Source organism: Lygodium microphyllum, chromosome 22, assembly GCF_053477565.2.
Source record: "Lygodium microphyllum isolate KBCC chromosome 22, Lygodium_microphyllum_v1.1.10, whole genome shotgun sequence".
NCBI lineage: Eukaryota > Viridiplantae > Streptophyta > Polypodiopsida > Schizaeales > Lygodiaceae > Lygodium > Lygodium microphyllum.
The window spans coordinates 98,360,327-98,382,581 of NC_141156.1; the positions used below are offsets into that span (position 1 = coordinate 98,360,327).

Here is a 22,255-nt window from a genome sequence, read left to right on the forward strand (position 1 = left end):
TCCTCAAAGATGACTTAAAAGCCATGCTTATTAAAAGCAAAGATAGACAACAAGTTCTTTGTAATGCCAAGTACAAACAAGGCATCTAGAAGCATGAAATCACAACCATCTGCAGCAGTAATCGTGACTGTCCCAATGCCACATACATCATAACTATTGTTGTTCGCACATGTAACACGCTTTCGAGCAAGGGCTAAATGCAAAGAGGTAAACAAACACTTCTTGGAAGTTATGTGCTTTGACGCCCCACTGTCAAAATACCATGTTTGCTACATTTCAGCAGCATTAAATGTTGAATCAGCCATTAAAGAATCATAATTGCATGTGAGAAGTGCATAGTCCTCTACAAAGTTGGTTGAAGTATCATCATCAGTAGATTTGCTGGCTAATGTTTCTTGGACAGCCAAACCGGAGTTTTTTTTCTTCTCTTTGGCCAATCTCTTTCTACATTCATTGATACAGTGACCGGGCTTCTTGCAATAATAGCATTTCCCCTTTATTTTAGTCTTTTCTATGTCTTGGACAACCTTATTTGATGGCTGTCCAGCATCACCCTTTTGCTGATTTTTTACATTTTGCTTGACTTTTCCTTTGCCTTTGAACTTGGAAAGCATAGCCACATCACCTGAACGCAATGCCACATTCTTCCCAGTCTGTTCCTCTTACAGCAAGGGCTTTCCAACTCCACAAATGTAAGGGGAGGCTGCCCCCCCTCAAAGACAACATCAAAGAGGTGTGGAGACCAAGATATAACTCTGGAAGAGAGTTCAGTGTGATGCTTACCAATTCAGCATCGTGAATGACCTCATCAACATTGAGTAGTTGCTCACACAAATCCTTTATGTGAGTAAGGTGCTCTGTCATGCTATCACCTTCATCCATGGTCACATTGGCCAACTCTCTGTAGAGATAGAATATCCTGGCCTCATTGCGTGCTACAAACATACACTCAAGTACATCCCATGCTGATTTTGAGGTATAATTGCCCTTTTCATTGACAAGGAAATCAAAGAAAGTGTATGTGCATCTTTTGAGTCCCATTTCCTCTGATCCTTGGTAAAAGGGAGAGAAGGGGCAGAAGCAGTAGCAGCACCAATACCACCACCACCAGCACCAACAACCTATCCTCGAGCGTTACGGTGAGGTGTCTGAGGTGCAAGACCTCCTAGTAACTGCAAATCACCTGTAACATAGTCCCACAAGTCCTTCACCACAAGAAGATTACGGACCATAAAACTCCACAATGCGTAGTTTGAGCCATCAAGTTTGTCCTCCTGAGTGGGGACACCAAGGATGTTGCTCTCATCATTATTCCCCTAACATGCCATGCTATCAATGATAGACAAAAATCTACAGTCAAATACTTCAATACTGAAGTATAGAGTATACTCCTCAAAGTACCAAAATCCCCCACGGTATTAAGAAACAAGTACCAAACTATCACTCAAATGCCAAAGTGTGCACAATGCCACCCAAATCAACACTTAGCCAATAAATTACAGCACTATACTGTTGTACCACACTTGCCTCGAAATGTGTGCCCACAAAAGTACAAAATACAACAACTTAACGCTAATTTTTACCAAAATTTACTGAATTTTTCCAAAATTCTCTACCCAATTTGATTGTAACAGCAATTAAATGCTGTTGTACTACTTGCTCCTTGCCTTGGAGTGCGTGTCAAGCAAAGGCCCCAAATTTCTTTCTGAAATTTCAAAGAAATTAAAGAAATTTGTACCTTACAGCTAGAATTTCTGCAGAAATATCGCCTCGGGATGAGTGTCAACAGTGAATAGCAACTGAAATCTGCCTTGTGATGCGTACTGGATCCAAAAAACTGAAAAGTCCCAAATTTTCTTGAGCCAATGTGGAAGAAATTGCGCAATGTCTATGAGTTTGGTAACAATTTGCACAAAGAGCCTCCAATTGGGCAAAAGCCCCAAATTTTTGGTGGGAATGTCCAAGAAATTGAGAAATTTCTTCGAATTGGTTGTCAATTCGAACTCCGGGAGCAAAAACTAGCAAAAGCCCCAAATTTTAGGGCAACACGAGCTGAGATTCGAGAAGAGATGGCTGAAATAGAATGGAAATTCCGAAATTTCGAGAAAACCCCAAACCTGAAAATTAGGGTTTTTGCACTTTTTAGGGTTTGCAAAAATTGGTGGGCAGGACTGAGAAAATGGTAGGTAGAGCTGAGAAAATGGCGGGTAGAGCTGAAAACAGCAACAGCTCTTCCAAAACAGCAGCTCCTCAGGCTGCATGCAAGGCTGCGCATGGGACTGCACATTGGATTGCGTGCAGGGCTGCGCGCAGGCTGAAAACAGCAGATCTAGAGAAGATGACTACGCTGGACAGATCTGGAGCAAATGGACAGATTTGGAGCTGATGGCTGAACTGGGCAGATGGACAGATCTGGAGTAAACAAGAGACGGCTCAGCTACAGCTCCTCCTCCACTTCAGCAGCACCTCACAGCAGCTGAAAACTCTTCCTCGAGCTGAGAACCAAGCAGGCAGCAGTAGGACCTTGGGCGGGATGGCACTGGCTGACGGTGGCTGAACAGAATCCGCACGTACGAGCTGCTCTGATACCAAATGTTGGAAAATGGCAGCCAGCTATGGAGAGAGAGGGAGAGGAGAGACAATGATAGCAAGAGAGTGAGCTGAAGCAAAAAGAGAAGAGTATACTTGCTCGAATGAAAGATAGAGTAAAAGTACAACTTATGTTTAGGTCAAGGGTTGACCTAACCAGCCTTCCACCAACTAACTAGAGTTAGGTTTATTTTACTCTAGAGCCTAGTGTCACTACTTTAAGTTTCTAAGACACTAGGTGTACCTTACATTGACACTTTAATAAGTGTCCACACCACACAAATTACATTGGGCATTGCCCATAGAATTGGCAAATTCTAACACTATCCACAATCCAAGGAGTAGTTGAAGTATTCGGCTATGATGAGTGGACCTCTGTAGTCATCTCATCAGCAGCCAACTCACAAATGTGGACGAGACTCACATCCTCAAATGTCTCTATAGAGATGATGTTGACCTTTGCAAACCAATCAGACAAGCCCTTAGGCATTCAAAATATTGTCAACTATGATGGTTGACCGGTGGGAGCATGGGAATGAACTCACCATTGCCCCTCTTGAGGGTTGCCACCACCCTACCTCCCCTATTGGGGATTGCCTAACTGAGGGGCGGAGATCTAAGTCTTAGCTTTTGGTGCTACGCCTCTTGCCTTTGATCAACACTTGTCATCAAAGTGGCCAGCCTTCTGACAATGTTGGTAATACATATTTTTCTTCGGTACATTCTATCACCCAGGTTTTAGAGATGACCGGGTGTTTCCTTAGGTCCTACTAGCTTGATTTTGATTCTGATTTCGGTTCATTTTTAATTTTGATTAGAGTTTTGATTTTGTTTATCATTTTCTTACTACCCCTTCTCAAAAGAAGTAAGATGAGCCCCTTTGTAGAGATCAAACTATGAAACTAATCGAACAACCGAGAGCGTAATGCAGTAGTTAACACTCAAATTCATAGAACGTGAGGCATAGAAAGTTGTGAGATCACCTACTACACAAAATTGAAGTATTTCCTTGGCAACTTATTAAGAAACAATATAGCCTAATCGTTTGAGGACTTGGGAGCCCCCGTGCTTATCACGAGCCACAAATCAAGTGTGCCCAAAGCTCGAATACTAGGCCAAAATGTTGAAGCTATGAATTTTCAAGTAATAAACCTTGCATCAGCTCGACAATAGCAAGGGCATCCCTAGCCTTCCATGAGTGCACAACCTTATATGAAACAAGTGTGAGATCAAGTTGAGGTTCCAACCTCTACACAATATCCCATGGGTTCTGTGAGTCAAGTACATATCCCATCACGTTTAACCAAGTAGAGAAGCTCAACCCGTTAAAACGAGCCTTGTCATTAAAGACATGTTTGGCTAATGAGGAAAAACCATGAGGTGTTGGATAAGTGGCATAAGATGGATAAGAAGGAGCTAGTGGAGGGAAATATAGTAGGTGGAGGAGATAGGTAGATAGAAATATTAGTATCAATTGATGCGAAGGCATTGCAACATGAATGTTTCCATAAAGTGTCAATGGAGATGGAGACATCAGGATACGTCAGCCTTGCCCAATTGTCGATTGGCGCACAATTAAATGACTAGAAGACCCACTAGGTAATGCCATGGAGGCAAACTGTGGTACCAACAAATCCATACTTAGTAATGGCTAGGTGGCATTTCCAAGCATTGAAAAACTTAAAGTTGTGTGGATGTGAGGCTGAACCTCCATCATGGAGACAACACTCAACTAAGAAAAAGATGAGGTCCTAAAGGCTATATCTAAGGGTGAAGAACCTCCCGATGAGATGTGTGAAGCCATAAACCGTGCACTTAATGGAGACTGAAAGAAAGGTGCAGCAAAACTAGTGGGTGGAATGGGTGGGAGATTAAATGGATTTATCATTTGTGTAGTGGTGGGAAAGGAGTTGGATTTCTTTCGTCCATTAAATGCAAATGATAAAAAATATGATTCACCAAAATCAAGTTGACCATGTGATGTAAAAGCTAGAGGAAAAGATGAAAAAGAAGCATTCATAAAAGATTCTTGCGACTTTTGCTTACCTTTTCTTGAGTTCAAATGGAAAAATCTATCCTCTTCACTTGATACGAAGAGTTCCTTTATCCTGAGCATCATAAAAAAGGAAGTAAATTCAAAAGATTGAGAAGTATTGATTTGCCTACCTAACATAGAAGTGAATGAAGGTGGAGATGTGTACGGAAAATATAAAAGAGGTAGAGATGGAGATGATGATGGTAGAGAGAAAAATGGTTTGTACTCCATGCCAATTTCCACATCAAGATGACCAATCCTTACACCCTTCCTACAAAATCATTAGACCAATGCACCAAATCTAAATAGGAAAAATCAAATTTACCTTCAATTTGTTGATGAGCTTGTTGAGAGTGCGGCTATCAGGAGGTGTGAAGATTTGCAACAGGAGTGTGCAGGTGAGTGAGAGCAACAGAGAGAGAGTACGATCTGATTTGGGTATACCAACAAATGTGTTGGTACACAAAGAATAAAATGTTATACTTAGGGCACGTAAGGGTGCATTCACATGTACAACATAATAATACACGTGTACAATACACGAAGGTGAATAAAGGGCCTTTACATCCTAACAACCTCCCACTTAATGGTCCAAAGTGAACCTTTGACCACCTCCTACTAGTCGTATGCAATGCTCATGCTGAGCCTTGCTTAGACTTTTAGTGAGAACATCAGCAAGGTTGTCCTGTGTTTTGATCTTGGTCAATGTGATTAGACCATCTTCTAGTATCTGTCTAATAAAGTGATATCGCACATCTATATGCTTTGTGCATGAATGATACATGGCATTCTTAGCCAGATACACAGCACTCTGGCTATCACATCCCAACACTAGAGTACTCATAGACATGTCAAGATCCTCTACAAGTCTGCTCAACCATATAGCTTCCTTAGAAGCTTCAGTAGTAGCTGATATGCATTCAACTTCAGTAGTACTCGGTGCTACGATGTTCTGCAACTTGGAGCACCAAGAAACGGCCCCACTAGCAACTATAAGGACATCGCTAGTGGACCTACGAGTGTCCAAGTCGCCTGCTATGTCTGCATCACAATAACCCTGTAGACTAAGGGCACCCTGTCCATAGCAAATACACTTTCTTTGCGTACCCTTCAGATATCGAAGAATACACTTGATAGCCTCCCAATGTGGTTTGCCAGGATTTGACATAAATCTCTTGACAACTCCCACTACATGAGCAATGTCTGGACAAGTAGCGACCATAGCATACATAAGAGAGCCATAAGCTGATGCATAAGAGACTCCCTTCATAGCATTGGCTTCCATGTCATCTTTTGGGTCGTTGGCTTTACTAAGCTTAAGATATAGAGGTAAGGACATCCCAAGAGGCTTAGCTTCAGCCATGTTAGATCTGTCCAGTATCTTTTCAATGTAGTTCTCTTGAGATAAGAATAGCAATTTATGTGTTCTATCCTTGCAAATACTCATGCCCAATACATGCTCTGCATTCTCCAAATCTTTCATGGAGAAAGCTGATTTCAACTGATCTTTGAGAGCATCCAAGCTAGTCTTTCTTTTCCCAGCTACTAGTAACATATCATTCACATACAAAACAAGTATGATGGGATTGCCATCTGTATCCTTTTTCATGTACAAACAATGATCTCCGTGGCTACGTATAAACCCATGAGAGAGCATAAAAGTGTCAAACTTTTTGTACCACTGCCATGTTGCTTGCTTCAGCCAATACAAGCTGCGTTTTAGTTTACACACCAATTGCTCTTTTCCAAGAACTACAAAGCCCTCGAGCTGTTTCATGTAGATCTCCTCATCAATGTCACCATGCAAAAAAGTTGTTTTCACATCCATTTGGTATAGCTCTAAATCCAATACAGCAGTGAGAGCAAAGAGCACACATAGAGTGGTCATCTTCACAACAGGTGAAAAGAGCTTTTGGAAGTCAATCCCTTCCTTCTGTGCATACCCTTTGGCAACTAGTCTTGCCTTGTACTTGGGTTTCCTATCAACTGTCTTTACTTTGTAAACCCATTTGTTTGGAAGAGGCTTTCTTCCTTTGGGCAATGACACAAGATCCCAAGTATCATTAGCATACAGAGATTTAATCTCTTCCTGCATAGCTAGCTCCCACTTACTGCTAAATTTGCATAACTTGGCCTCTTTATGTGTAAGAGGCTCACCCTCATCTGTAAGCATCACATAGTGCAAAGAGGGGTCATACCCATATGGCTGCCTTCTTAAGCGTGTAGACCTGCGTACCCAATGATCTACATTCTCAGGAATCGGTTTACATCTGGAGGCATGTTATTTTCAGCATTCATTGGCTGCTGTAAGCCATTTTCAACATGCTGTTCATGCTGTACAGCACCTTCATTTTCATTTCCAGCATCTACATTTTCATAATCAGCAAGTCTATCTTGCTGTCCATGACCTCCTTGTGCTTCTATTTGCTGTCCATCATCATGTAGCTCAAAAATAACCGGCTGATCATCAGTTTCAGCCTGTGGTACAGCATCATGAGTCTCATCATTTGAAGTAATAGGTGGCTGCAATTTCTGAGATTTGACCTTTTTCATGTCTTCATCAGAGGCAAAAGTACTTTTCAGCAACTTTGCCTCATTAAACACAACATTACGGCTACGAACAATTTTCTTAGATTGTGGTAACCACACTCTATAGCCAAATTCACCCTCATCACCATAGCCCATGAAAATCCCTTTGGTGGATTTCGGGTCAAGTTTACTCCTCAGCTCATCTCTAACATGCACAAAAGCATCACAACCGAATATCTGTAAATGGTTATATGAGGCCGATTTGCCAGACCAAACCTCCTCAGGGAAGCCATTATTTAAGGACCTGTTTGGAGAGCAGTTGCAAATGTGAACCACGGTTTTAAGTGCCTCTCCCCAAAATTCATGAAACAAGGTTGAGGCGAGCGTGGGCGTGAGAGAAAAGAGAAGATTTGCTGAAGCTGCTGCTATTTTTGCTATTCGAGAAAGAAGGCTGTGTTTTAAGCCTTCAAATACAGATTTTACCTTTTCATCGCCTCTGGTGGGTGAAGAAGGAATGGGACGAGCAAACCTCAACCCTAGCAGGCTGTATTTTCATAGTTGGAGGGGACTGCTTTTTGTGTTTTGTGCAAGCATTGTAGGTAAAGATGTCTTTTGAGGCCGAGACAGAGACAGAGTTTTAGGCGATCATGGACCGGAAGGTGCCCGTCCTACCGGCTCTTCCTTCAGATCAAAAGCTCGATGGTGAAAACTATCACATCTGGTTGGTCATGATGCTTGCCATATTGGAATCCTATGATTTGGCAAAGCTTGTTACGGAGGCTATCAATTGTCCTTCTTCGCAAGATGAGTCCAAACTCTCTTCCAATGAAAAGGCAGAGTTGGCAAAGGCTCAGGCACATTGGGATAAACGCAACTCACATTCGCTCATTTTTATTTCTCTCATGTACTACAGCTATTATCTCTCATATAGAGCATTTGACAATGGCTAGGGAGATATGGTTGGAGTTGGATCAGATGTATAATCGGATAACCGTCATGAAGCGAGTTTCTTTGGAAGTGCAAATGAGGACTATGAGTGTCAACAAGTCATCATCCATGCCAGAGCATATCAACAAGCTAAGGCAGCTTCAGATGCAGGTTCAAAACGCAGGGAAGGTGATCACTTCTAAAGAAACGGCGATAACTCTCCTTTCACAGTTATCGCCTCGCTTTAATGATTTTTATTCCGCTTTGATTGCTTCAAGGCAATCTAAGATTCTTCGGTGGGAAGAGTTGATTCCTATGGTCTTGGACCAAGAGAAGCAACTAAAAGAAACCAATGCTTCGAAATCTGAAGCTTTGGTTGATCAATCCTCTCAAAAGAAGGGGAAGGAACAAAATAAGAAGAAGGAAGATAAATCTAAAAAGGACAAAGACAAGGAGTCTACTTGTCACGTTTATGACAAAACAAGTCACTAGAAAAAGAATTGCCTTGATAAGGAGAAGAAGGAGAAATCTTCAAAGAATTCCAGAGCAATGGTTGCTCCCTCATTAGCTGCTTTCCTCCATTTGAAGGTGGTTGAGCATTCGACCCTGCCAGCTTCTAATGCTGCATTGACCACCCCATTTACTCGAGAGTCGATTGTTGACAGTGGTGCCTCTAGGCACATGACTCCTTCTTCAGCAGGTGTTACTCATTTACGGCCTTCTCATGGACAGATTCTTATTGGAGATAGTTCATCTATTCCCATTCAAGGATGGGGCAACATGCATCTTATTCCAAATGGGTGTGGTGGTGCCTATGCATTTGAGGTACTTTAGTGCCGGCTTTGGGGTATCATCTTCTCTCGGTGCACAAGATTTGTGCCCTCAACCTCTTGGTCAAATTTGATGTGGATTCTTGATCAAGCATCGAGAGTGGTTCTTTCTTCAGGTTATGAGGAGAATGGAGTCTGCAAGCTACGGTCTTCTTCTGCCTTGACTTCTCTTCTTCTTACCCCCCAAACTCAAGCCGAGCTTTGGCATGCTCGGTTTGGTCACCTCAATTATGAATACCTTCACAAGGTGTCTAAGGACCAATTTGTTCGAGGTTTGCCAGATATTGTGGTGAGTCAACAGCATTGTGCATCCTGCATTCGTGGAAACCAGACTCGTGATGTTGTTCCCAACAAGGCTTCGAGGCGGTCTTCAGCACCCTTGGAGCTTGTTTCCACCGATCTTTCTGGACCGATGAGGACAGAATCCCTTCAAGGAAGTTTGTATTTCATGCTCATTGTAGATCATTACAGCCGGATGACATGGGCCTATTTCTTGAAGCTGAAGTCGGAGGCTTTCTCCCACTTCAAGGATTGGTTGCTCTTTGAGGAGAACTGATCGAGGTGGAAGCTAAAAACCTTACGATTGGATAAGGATGGAGAATTTGTTTCTAATGAGTTTGCTCGGTTTTGTGCAGATTGTGGCGTACACCAAGAGTTTGCCAATACAAACACCCCTTAGGAGAATGGCATTTTGGAGCAAAAGAATCACAGTGTGATTGAGATGGCCCATACTATGATGGAGCATCATCAAACACCTTAGTGTCTATGGACTCAGGCTGTGGCTACTTCAGTTCACATCCTTAATAGTTCCCCTACTTCCATTGTTGTTGATATGACTCCTTTTGAGCTGTACTTTGGATCAAAGCCCGATGTTTCTTATTTTTGGGTTTTTGGGTGTGATGCTTATATTCACATCCTGAAGACATAGCATGACAAATTTGAAGCAGCTTCCAGAAGACAGATGTTTGCGGGCTATAGCTTGCAATCTCAAGGCTACTGATTGTATGATCCTGTTAAGCGGGATGTCTACACGAGCCGTGATGTTCAGTTCGTGGAGGTTCCAACCCCAAAGGGGGGTGAGGATCACCCTGTACTTGGAGATCTCAATGATAGCTGGGCCCCAACGATTGTTCCTCTCGAGCTTGTATCTCTTGAGGACTCTTCTTCAAATGAGGAGCCTACTACCCAGCCCCTGGATTCACCGATTGGTCCTCCATTGGCGGTGGACCTTCCGGAAACATTAGCAGATGGAGAGCGCCAAGGCAAGATTCAACCTCCTCCTCATTGGGCCCATGACATGCTCTGAGATTCAGGGATCGAGGGGGTCCCTAAGGAGTGGCAACCACAAGATGGACCACAGAGGTCACGGCAGCACCAGGCACATACTATGGAGCTTGTTTGCTCTAACTTCTGTTTAATGTCCCGTGTTATGCAGGATAGAGAGCCTATATCAGTGAAGGAGGCTTTACAGTCTGATCATTGGCAGAAAGCGATGGAAGCCAAAAAGGTGATTAGTGTCAAATGGGTCTTCAAGACAAAGTACCATAGTGATGGCTCTTTGGACAAGCACAAGGCTCACCTTATTGCTAAAGGTTTTGCACAGCTCCCAAGTGTTGATTTCAATTTTCCATGATACTTTTGCCCCTACTGCTCGCATGGCGACTATTCGTGCTGTTCTTGCCTTGGCTGGTCATAGGAGATGGCCTGTCTTTCAATTGGATGTGAAGATAGCCTTCTTGAATGGTGATTTGAAGGAGGAGATCTATGTAGAGTAACCTCCTAGCTTTGGTTCCTTGAATGGGAAGGTTGTGAGACTATGTGGCTTCGGCAGTTGTTGGAGGAGCTTAGCTACCCCCAAACTCGTCCTACTAATTTGTGATGCAAGAATGAGAGTTCCATTGCCTTGGCACAGAATCCTGTATTCCATGCCCGAACAAAGCACATAGAGATCCAGTATCACTTCATCAGGGAGAAGCTTCTGGATGAGACCATTGATGTGGAATACTTTAAGACTAAAGACAATCTTGCAGATTTGTTTACAAAGGCACTTCCCCAAGCTTTACTTCACCGACACTCCAGATCCCTCCGTCTGCTGCCTTGTCAAGGATCTGAGAGGGGGTGTTAAGAGTCATATCTTGGACACAGCCACATCAGCAATGCCACATGGCAGCAGTCTGACTGCATCAGTCGGCTGCAGCCGACCTTTTATGGACATTACTTTTAGCCTATAAATAGGCTGAGTTTCCAACAATCTTTGTGCATTGTCTCTGACAGATTTCAGCCTACTGATTGCAGAGATTGCTCTCGGGGCTAACGGAGATCGAGATCCTTGAGGTGGAGACATACGCAGATATTTTCTCTGCACCCATGTATAATTCTCCATCCTTATACAGCATTCTTCACTGCAAATTTTCTGTGTTTCACTCTCTCTCACTCTCTCTCTCTCTCTCTCTCTCTCTCTCTCTTTGTCATGGTCATTTGCTTTCGCATTGCATCACTCTCACTGAAATGACATTATTTAGGCCCAACTTTTTGGTAGCATCCATAGCCTCATGCACGAGAATGCTCCTATTATTCTGAGAGAGAAAAAGGGTGAGGAGAGCAGGTTATTTATCCCCTCAAGAGAAACTCAAGGTATACAAGGAGAGATTACTGACCACACCTGCCACAATAGAGTTTTAAAACCCCTTTCGAAGCTGTTGGTGCTTGCAGAATTGCCATCCAAGCAACAAATCAAGAGGGAGAGCAGTAGCAATCAAGCTTTCAAGCTATGAATAATGCCAAACAGGTCTACCATCACATCAATTGCAACTACCCTCAACTTTAAGAGGGAGAGAAGTAGCAATCAAGCTTTCAGGCTATGAATAATGCCAGACAAGTCTACCATCACATCAATTGCAACTACCCGCCACTTAAAGGGAAGAGAACACAAAAGGTCCAATGCCATAAAAACGTGCAACATGACAGCAAAACTTTGAGCTTTGATAGCATGAAGAGAACACGGATGCAATGAAGAAGAAGAGCCACACATAAGGGCATGCACACAATCTAGAATAAGAGTAAATGAGCAACACTAGAACATGCACCAACTGAAATGTAAGAGTCTACAAGATGATGCCTCTATACATAGAGTGACATTACATTACGCCCACACCCCCTGGCATCCCATGCCAAAGATTTGGATACGGGCGCCACACCCCAATATATAGGACTAGAAGAAAGGTCCCAAAACCCAAGAAGTCAACTGGGGCACTCAAACGGTAACCTACAGTCTCAGTGGGCATTCAGTAGATTGTGGAGATACCCATATTCAAGATATCGTGTTTTATATACTTTCATTCTAAAAGGGTAAGGAGCCAAACCATACTTATGCGAAACAGTGTGAAACAGCACTTAGGAAGGAGCGAAATGCCAAATCAGGGTCAAAATCTCTTAAAACATGTTTCTTGAACCGAAATGTTTCTTAATCTCGAAACAGCATCACGTGGCATTTCAAGCCAAACCCAAAACGTTTCAGAAAACCTTTCAAGGCATAAAAAGTCTCCATGGAATAGGATGCAATATTTATGGTTAAAAATTGAAAGTTTGTTCCCTTTTAAGAAAACATTTCTATTTTAGGCCACAAATATGTCATTTTGAGTGTTGATCAAATGAAATCGTATCAGCCATATCAATCACAATCTTTACAACTAAAAAGTGATTCATCCTTTCAATCATGACCTTTCATACAAAGAGACATTGTGATTCTTTCACTGGGGATATTAAAAGCAAACAACTAAAATAAGAATTGTGGCCACAATTTGGTCCCAACTATAGTATATAAATCAAGACCAATACTTATGACTATCAATTATGACCAACACAGAATCTAAACTCCTCTCTCTCTCTCTCTTTTTTCGTAAATCCTCTCTCTCTCTCTCTCTCTCTCTCTCTCTCTCTCTCTCTCTCTCTCTCTCTATATATATATATATATATATATAACGCATAACTTCTTCCATCGGATAGCTTTGTTAACATATTTCAACTTATAACTACAAGTTCTTGCATATTGATAAATTTAAGTTTTTAAAGTATTAAGTATTTTAACCTTATTAACTAGGATATCATGTAACCCTCGTCTTCCCTTGATGATAAGGTGTTCCTGTTCCCATTTCACCCCCTTAGAAAATTCTCGTGCATGTTCCCGTTCCAAAGTTTCCCTCAACTATGAGCCAAACTCTGTAACTCATAATGCATAAGATACTTCCTTAAGTGTTATAGAATGCAATATGGGGGAAACTCTAATTCAAAAACTGATGTAAACTTAGTTAAAATGTGCAAACTAAAATCAAGAAGCCTGCCCTATATTATTGGAACAGGGGATATGCCCTTCACTCACAATAATATTTTAAAACCATGGGTCTAGCTTCCAAGTTAGGAATGTTACATAACAATGTGCTGTCAGGTACTGGCCAGCCTGCTTCAGCTGCCCAGTGAGCTGCCTGCATAGCATAAAAGTTAGACACTAATTTGCACATTGGAAATTCTTGGCAGCTTCACCAGAGAGATGAACTATGTTTGTTAGTAGTGAAAAACCAGTTATGTTTGAAGGTAACAAAAACCGTCCTCTACTTAAACAAATGACTCATCTTGTAAAACCAAAAAGGTGTACCTGCTGAATAACAACTCCAGCTACAAAGATTCCACCACAAGTACCAACACAAGCTTGTAGAACAGCTTCTCTTTTAGACTGGATGAGAGGTCCGTTCATCTCACTTAGATCCTTGTCCTTGGGAAGGTTTTTCCCTTCACTGCTTAACAAGGCTGAATGAACATCTTCAAAACCAAGGTTACTCTGGCTTAATGTAGAACCCTGGGTTGTTACACGTCCCTCACTGAACGTTTTGAGTTTTTCTTTTGGCTGCCTGAGCTCTTTCTTTCCTGATACACGCTTGGCATTTGCTTTAACACACTGTGATTGGATGAATTGCAGATTTCCAAAACACTGTCAGTTGTGAAAGCAGCCAGAGGCATAAACAAGCAGTAGGTAAGCAATTAACGTCACAAATGCAGACCCATTTGCAGCCCTAAGCACTTGAAAGATGCTATTTAGTACAGGAAGACAAGCATAATCATCCGGCCAGCTCCAATATATGCAAGAGAATTTCCTGAACATCGATCTCTGAGATTTCTCACAACAGATTTTGTAATTAAAACATCTGAAACAGACATTACCTCACTGTGCCTGCAATGATGGCCCATCAGAGAATTTAATATATATGCAGGTCCAGCTTCTGCATCAAATACCATCATTAAGAAACTTACATTATATTTGCAGTTTTGGAACAGATTTTAAAAAAGAAAGATCTGAAGAAAAGTCATCTTCATGTTGTGAAAGAGACTAATCATAGCTTAAGTATGCTCTAAGAAAGCTAACTTTTCCCAGAATTTTGTAGAGGGCAACTCATCCATCATGTGGGTGGGACTGCAGCTCACACAAGAAGACCACATTCTTCACAATATGCCACTTTTTTTTTTGAGGATCAGCTCCTATATTGTCAGTTAGTGCAATTGGTCAACTTGATGGCAAGGTGGCCAGTTTGTGCACAGCCATTTTCTTCACTATTTTATTATTATTTGTGCAGCAGGTTGACCTATTTTATAGATCCAACCTGACCCAAGGGATTGTCTAGCTGGTCCACCACATCTCCCATGCACTTTGGCCCTTGGCACTCCTTGTCTCCCTTCAAGACAGAGAAGATGTGTCCTTGATCTCTACTTTTGAGTTGCCATCTACCTCTAGTAGATCGTAGCCAGAAGAAGTCAAGCGCACTTTCCCATGAAACCCTCCAGTCCAGCGAATCATGGAGCTTAGCACCTCACTTGGTTCAAATATCCGAGACATTGATCACGGCATTCCCTCTATTCCCACCAAAATAACTTTAGATTCTACTAACATTCTTACATATTTATGCCTATTCTTTGGTGTGGGAACCCTTAATCTAACACTCAAGATCCCAAGCCATCTTCATTGAAGAGGTATGTGATCTTATGGTCTCCTGTAGTACTTGTAAGGCGATGCTTGAACAAAGAATGAGAACTCGGAGTGTATGACAAGAACACAGTGAAAGCAATGGAACTCAAGGAGAAAGGAACTTAGAGCCAGGTGGCTTTAAAATGCAGGGTGCAGCAATCTGAAAAAAGCACCAGGTTGCAAAACACAGGGCTAGATGACTGGACTACAGCTGCTGGAGTGACAAAGGGCTGGGCAGGAGCTGGCAGCAAAAAACGCAGCCAGATTTGATATGGGCAGGTAGTCCAAACCTCCAGGCAAGCAATGGCAGCTGGAACAGGTAAATGCAGGCTGTAGAAAACGACCAGCAGCTCTGGGTGTAAAGAAATACTCTACCATAGAAAACACAACACAATCGTTTGACAAAAGCACAAACTCATAAAGAACACATAGAGTTAGGGTGACTTAGAGACAATGAGCAAAGTTAAATATAATGAATGAATACTAAATAGAATACAGTGCTCAATGCAACTAGTGTTGAGCTAAAAATGCATCAGCTTCATTTAAATAGCCCCAAAACATGCCTAATTAAGGAAGAAACCTTGTTTATTTTTAAAAAAATGCATTCCTAGAGAGTGTCTGTATCCCATAAGCACAAACCCACTTGGAAAGGCCCAAACTTTCTATAAATAGGTATGCAGCCCTCCATTCAACCTTAATCTCGTTTTTGCAGATTTCATGTATTTCAGCTTGCTGCCAACACCCCGGATGCGGAGGACATCGCAATCCAAGCTGGCCATTGCTGTCTACAACAATCTAGCACCAGATTCCAGCCAACCACACACTGTTCGAAGCTGATTTCAACATGCTGATTGCTGCTGCTAGTTTTTCCTGCGCTTTTAGCCTCTCTCTCTCCTACAGCTTGTGTTTGCTATTTTCTCTCTCCTGCAGCTAGCATTTTTAGTCTCTCTCTCTCCTCACCTAGTTTTTAGTCTTTCCCTCTCCTGCACTGCCATCTACATCAGATTCAACCTTCCTTGGATGTGTGTGTTGGTGTTCAATATCCAGAGGCTGCCTTGTTACAATTCAGGATCCGTTCAGGTTATGATACTCCCCATTTGCATCAGATTCGACCTTCCTTGGATGTGTTTGCTGGTGTTCAATATCCAAAGGTTGCCTTTTTGCAATTCAGGATCCGTTCAGAGTACGACACTCCCCAGCTCATTACCCCTACCTTGATCCTTGAGATACAAGAGTTCGAGGTATAGTATTCATTCACTACATAGTGTGTTTGTTGCATGCCATCTACATCAGATTCAGCCTTCCTTGGATGTGTGTGCTGGTGTTCAATATCCAGAGGCTGCCTTGTTGCAATTCTGGATCCGTTCAGAGTACGATACTCCCCATCAGCATCAGATTCGACCTTCCTTGGATGTGTTTGCTGGTGTTCAATATCCGGAGGTTGCCTTTTTGCAATTCAGGATCCGTTCAAAGTACGACACTCCCCAGCTCATTACCCCTACCTTGATCCTTGAGATACAAGAGTTTGAGGTATAGTATTCATTCACTACATAGTGTGTTTGTTGCATGAGTATTGTATATTCAATAGTCATATCATTTCATTCATTCTCTGTGTTCATAGTCTCTGAGTTACCCTAACCCAAACTCTGTTATTCTCACTCTGTGCTTTGTCGTACGGTGTTATTTGTGTTTCTGTGTTAAGGTATTTCTTCACATGGTATCAGAGCCGAGTTCTCTGAGAGAAACCTAGGCCTTGATCTGAAAGCTCTACACAAGAAGCAGAAACAACAAAAGGACAAATGACTTCAAACACTACTTCCGCACCACTTCTCATATCCGAACTAAATCCATCGAGGGACCAATCGGAGTGAAACTCACAGCTTGTTTCACAAGCTTCCAACATGGCCAGACAGACATTGGACTACCATGGAGTTGCACAATCCCATGAGATCACTACAACTGAGTACGATCTCATTTTGATACATAGAGCCTAGCAGCAGATAGAAAATAAGTGTGAATTTCACCCTTTAGATTCGGTGCACCCATCTACTAACCATGCAAGAAGGGTGGAATCTCCACTTAGGACTGGCCATCTACAAGTAAAAACTAGCATAAAGTACACTCCATTGCTTTTATACTTAGTATCTCTAGTACCATGTATATCTACCATTTCAGATTCTGTTAATGATGATTTCCCTTCTATTGGTATGGATGATTTTCATGATGAAGGGCGTATCCAAAACAATTTCTAGTTTACGAGTAATGAGGAAGATAAATATTTCTTTATGAACTTAAGACTAGACAAGCAATTGAAACAAGAAACTACGAGTACTTCTTCCTCTTCTTTTTCCTCAAACAATTTTGTTTTCAAATGTCAAAATGAAATAGATGCATATTCATTAGCATTATTTTAATTTAATGCATTTAATGGACAAAAGAAACCCACATCTACATCTATCACAAATCCATTTAATGTCCCTTCCATCATCCTACCCTCATTCGGTTGCCATCCTTTCAGCCTCCATTAGGCGCATCGCATGTTGCCTCTCATGTAGGATCACATGTGTTTTCATTCACCACACCCAGGGGATATTCAAACTTAGGCACAACCGTTAGGACCTCATCTCTTCCTCAACCAAGTGGTGTTCCACCTTTTTCTCACACACTTTCGGGATCATTGCAACCTGGGTATTTCCCCCAATCTCTCCTGAGTGTGAATCGGTTGGTGCCACAATTTGCCTCCATGGCATTGCCTACTAGACCCTCTGGTCATTATGTTATGTCCCACTTGACATTTGAACAAGGCTTACGTGTCCCACTGCCTCCACCTTCACCAGCACCTTATGGAAACATTCATGTTCCAATGCCTCCGCATCAATCGGCACTCATTGGGCACTCAACCTATTTCTACCTACCCACTTCTTCCCCCTTCTCCTTCTTATCAGACACCTCCACCATCACCACCACCACCATCTTATTCTCCACATTCATCTTACCCCACATTCCCGACACCTTATGGTTCTACCTCATCTTCCGCCAAGCATGAATTCAATGCCAAGACTCGTTTTAACGGATCAAACTTTACAACTTAGTAGAACTTGATAAGACATGTTGTTAGATTACAGGGACAGATTTCTTGAAAAGATGGAAGCACGAGTGTTCTTCACCTCCCAGCCACGCCTAGATAAGTGCTGGCCCTCAATCTTATCTCTTTGCCAGCCGTCAACTTCCTGGAGTCCTACTATTCCTGGACTCCCTTACTCTCTAGGCTCCCCTTAACCCCGTTCGGGCACCCAAGAGCCCGGACGGTCGTTCTCGTGCATGTTCCCCTAAATTTACCTTAATGTAACATTAAATATCCCTTTTAATGTCACATTCCACACTTATGACCTTAATGTGACATTAAATATCACTTTTAATGTCACATTAATGTCACATTTCCTTCCCCTTAAGAATCGGTTTCGTCCTCGAAAACGATATTTGAAAGGTCTAACTGTAAATCGGGAAACCTTTTCTTTAAAGTACTTACTCGCTCCCATGTTGAGCTTTCTTCTGAACAATCTTTCCACTTAACCAAACATTCTTGATAAATAGTATTCCTCGTTCGTCTATTACAAACATTTAATATTTTTTCTGGTTCATGTGGATTAGATTGGTCATAGAATAACTCCTCAATATCATCATTTAAGATTAGATTATCCAAATCACCCAGCTTCTTCCTTAGTTTGCTTACATGAAAAACTGGATGTATTTTACTACCAATAGGTAGTTGGAGCTTGTAAGCCAATTCTCCCACCCTTTTAAGTATTATGAAAGGACCACAATACCTTGGTGAAAGCTTTGGACAATGTCCCTTTTTCATAGTTTTAGTTTGTTCAGGCACTTTAAGATAGACCAATTCTCCTTCTTCAAAGGAGATGTCTCTTCGGTGAGGATCTGCATATGCTCTAGCTCGATTTTGAGCTTTTTTAATATTTTCTTGAGCAAATTTTAACATACTATTCATATCCTCCAAAAAGTCTTTAGCTGCCTGAACCTTTTCCTTATGCAGTCCTACTGCAAAAGGAGCTCTGGGCTGAAACCCATACATCAACATAAATGGACTATATCCAGTGGAAGAGTGTTTCGCACTATTATATGCAAACTCTGCTATCGGTAAATACTTTTCCCAATTAGTTTGCCTTTTACTTACATATGCCCTAAGCATATCTTCAAGAATTTGGTTAACCCTTTCAGTTTGCCCATCTGTTTGCGGATGATCCGCCGTACTCATGCTAAGTTTAGTATCCAATTTCCTAAATACCGCACGCCAAAAATGGCTATCAAATTTTCTATCCCGATCAGAAATTATATTTGCCGGAAGGCCATACAATCGGTATATGTTCTCTACGAACAATCTAGCCAATTCTGGTGTTTTAACATCAGTTGAAGTTGGAATAAACCTAGCCATTTTGGTTAACCTATCCACAATTACCCACACAGAGTCGTGCCCCCTCTGTGTTCTAGGTAGAGCAACAATAAAATCCATGGAGATACTCTCCCATTTTCCCGAAGGAATTTCTAATGGATGGAGAAGTCCTCCCATTTTTAATTTTTCAGCTTTATTAACCTAGCATTTATTACATTTGACCACATAGTCAAGGACGTCCTTATTCATTCCAGGCCAATAGAATTGCCTTTTAATAAGACTATAAGTCTTATTAACTCCTGGATGTCCCGCACTAGGGGTATCATGACACTCAAAGAGTATCTGGCGCCTTATTTCTATATCTTTCGGGACACATACCCTACCCTTGTAGAGTAAATAACCATTATCAATGGTAAAATTCTTCCACTTGAATCCAGTTTGAGCAACCCCTGATGCTCCATTTCCTAGTTGAACATCCTCAAATATTCCTTCCTCAGTAGAAGCACTTTCATTTGGATCCCCATTTTTTATTGCTTCCCATATGTTGGAATATGCCGGATCAACCTGGCATTTCCCTTTTAAAGATTCAAGTAAATTGGAAGTGAACTGAGTAAAACTCAATTCATTAATGATGGGCATTCTGCTGAGTGCATCAGCTACTATATTATACTTTCCTTTTCTATATCTTATCTCATAGTCGAACTCTTGGAGGAGTTCGGCCCATCTGGCTTTACGCCCATGTAAATCTGGTTGATCATTAAGCCACTTAATGCTTTCATGATCCGATAAAATCAAAAGTTTGGCACCATACAAATAGTGTCTCCATTTCTTCATTGCACGTACTATTGCATATAGCTCCCTTTCATAAACAGAATAATTCTGTTTTGCACGATCTAATTTCTTGCTTTCAAAAGCAACTGGTCGACCTTCTTGTAATAAGACCGCGCCTATTGCCTTATCACTGGCATCAGCTTCAACCACAAATGGTTTATTGGGATCCACTATTAATAATACTGGAGCTGTAGCAATAGCTACCTTAAGTTTTTGAAAACTTTCATTTTGGTCTGTTCCCCAATTAAAACTTTTCCCTTTTTCTTTAAGTTGGTCTGTCATTGGAACAGCTATTTTGGCATAATCTCGAATGAATCTACGATAAAATCCAGATAAACCTAGGAAGATCTGCAGCTCTTCCAGGTTCCGTGGAGGTGGCCATTCAATAATTGCCCTTACTTTTTCTGGATCCATGTTGATTCCCTCTTTCGAGATTATATGCCCTACATATTTGACCTCTTGTGCAAAGAATTCACATTTAGTTTTCTTCGCATAAAGGGAATGTGTTCTTAACAGTTGGAATACTAATTGTAAGTGTTCCAAATGTTCTTCTCTTGATTTACTAAAGATCAAGATATCATCTAAGAAGACTACTACAAATGTCCTAGATAGGGCCGTAAAACACTATTCATCAGCTTCATAAAGGTAGCTGATGCATTCGTGAGGCCAAAAGGCATCACCAAAAAATCATAATGCCCGTATCTAGTACGAAATGCCGTCTTGGAAACATCTTGTGCCTTAATTCTTATTTGGTGATAACCTGATCTTAAGTCTATTTTTGTGAAGAATTTTGCCCCTTGCAATTGATCAAAAAGATCTTCCATTCTGCGCATAGGAAATTTATTCTTCACCGTTATTTTATTAAGTGCTCTATAGTCAACACAAAGTCGCATAGAACCATCTTTTTTCTTTACCAATAAAATTGGTGAAGCCCAAGGTGAATTACTAGGTTGAATAAATCCTTTATCCAGGTAATCCTTAATTTGTCTCTCAACTTCTTGATGCTGTGTTTCACTTAACCTATACGGTGGTTTTGAAATTGGGTGTGTATCCTTATTTATATCAATTGGGTGATTTATTTCACCCCTATCAGGTGGAAGGCCACTAGGTAAATCAGAGGGAAACACATCTTTAAAATCATCTAACAAATTGTTCAATTCATTATTTACATTCAATTCGCAAACATAAGAAAATTGTTGCTTTATATTACAGAAAGTAAAAGTACTCTGTACAGGAAGAGACCATAGCATATATACCTCACAAACTTCCTTCTTTATCAGCTTCTGAACTTCAGTAGAACACAACAAAGGATTATCAGATACTTCATGTTCACCTTGAATGACAAAAGTCTTACCATCCCTTTCAAATTCCAGTGTATTATGGTGATAGCTACGTTTTAAGGATGGTTCCAATCCCCATAGCCACTCCCTCCCTAGAGCAATATCAGCTCTTTCCATGTTCATTATTTGAAAATCAAGCTTATCTTTATATCCTTGAATCTCGATTTCCAAATTGGATACCATTGTATCCCATATTTTATTGTCTTGGCCTTGCATCATACGAACAACATATTGATGCTCACTGTTTTGTTGGGGAAGTTTCAATTTTTTGACAAGTGCATAATTTATAAAATTATGTGTGGCAGAGTCATCAATCATGACTCTAACCCGTTTTCCAGCTATCAATCCATGTACTCTAAGTAAATCATGTGGCCCAAAAGTAGGCTGCCACAAAGAAGTTGACATACAACACTTATGTTGTACATCCATGTGCAAGACCTTTAAAGATTTATACTTTTCATGGCCCTTTAATTCTAAGGTCTGCACTACATGGATTTGTTTTTCTTTTCCCTTGCCCTTGTCCTTTCCTTTGTCTTCCCCCTTTTTCTTTTGAGGGCAATTCCAAGCAGCATGGTTAGGGGATAGGCAATTGAAACACAATTTTTCTTTTTTGGCCTTATCAAAGTCATCAGGACTTAACTTTGGCCTCATATATGGTTTCTTTTCAAAAGGTTGTTTTTTACCCTTGAAAAATGGCATTTTTCTTTTAAATTTGCCCACAAATTTTGAGGTTTCTAATTCCTTAGACTTGGG

At 41.2% G+C, this 22,255-nt stretch overlaps 1 protein-coding gene across 20 annotated transcripts in view; it reads right to left on the reverse strand.

The window, feature by feature from the left end:
* LOC148017431 (CAAX amino terminal protease family protein) overlaps window positions 1–22,255 on the reverse strand; it is an 80,137-nt gene that overhangs the window by 27,740 nt on the left and 30,142 nt on the right. For 18 of the 20 annotated variants that reach the window (XR_015687952.1, XR_015687950.1, XR_015687949.1 and 15 more), the window contains exons 2-4: window positions 14,125–14,183; window positions 13,562–13,861; window positions 13,289–13,391 (exon numbers count right to left, since the gene is read on the reverse strand). Coding sequence is in view for 16 of the 20 variants with exons in the window: in XM_087663379.1 (XP_087519505.1) it covers window positions 13,289–13,391; window positions 13,562–13,861; window positions 14,125–14,183 (462 nt within the window). In the remaining 4 variants the exon portion in view is untranslated. The remainder of the gene's footprint in view (window positions 1–13,288; window positions 13,392–13,561; window positions 13,862–14,124; window positions 14,184–22,255) is intronic. The other 2 variants (XM_087663370.1, XM_087663378.1) reach the window with 1 other exon arrangement.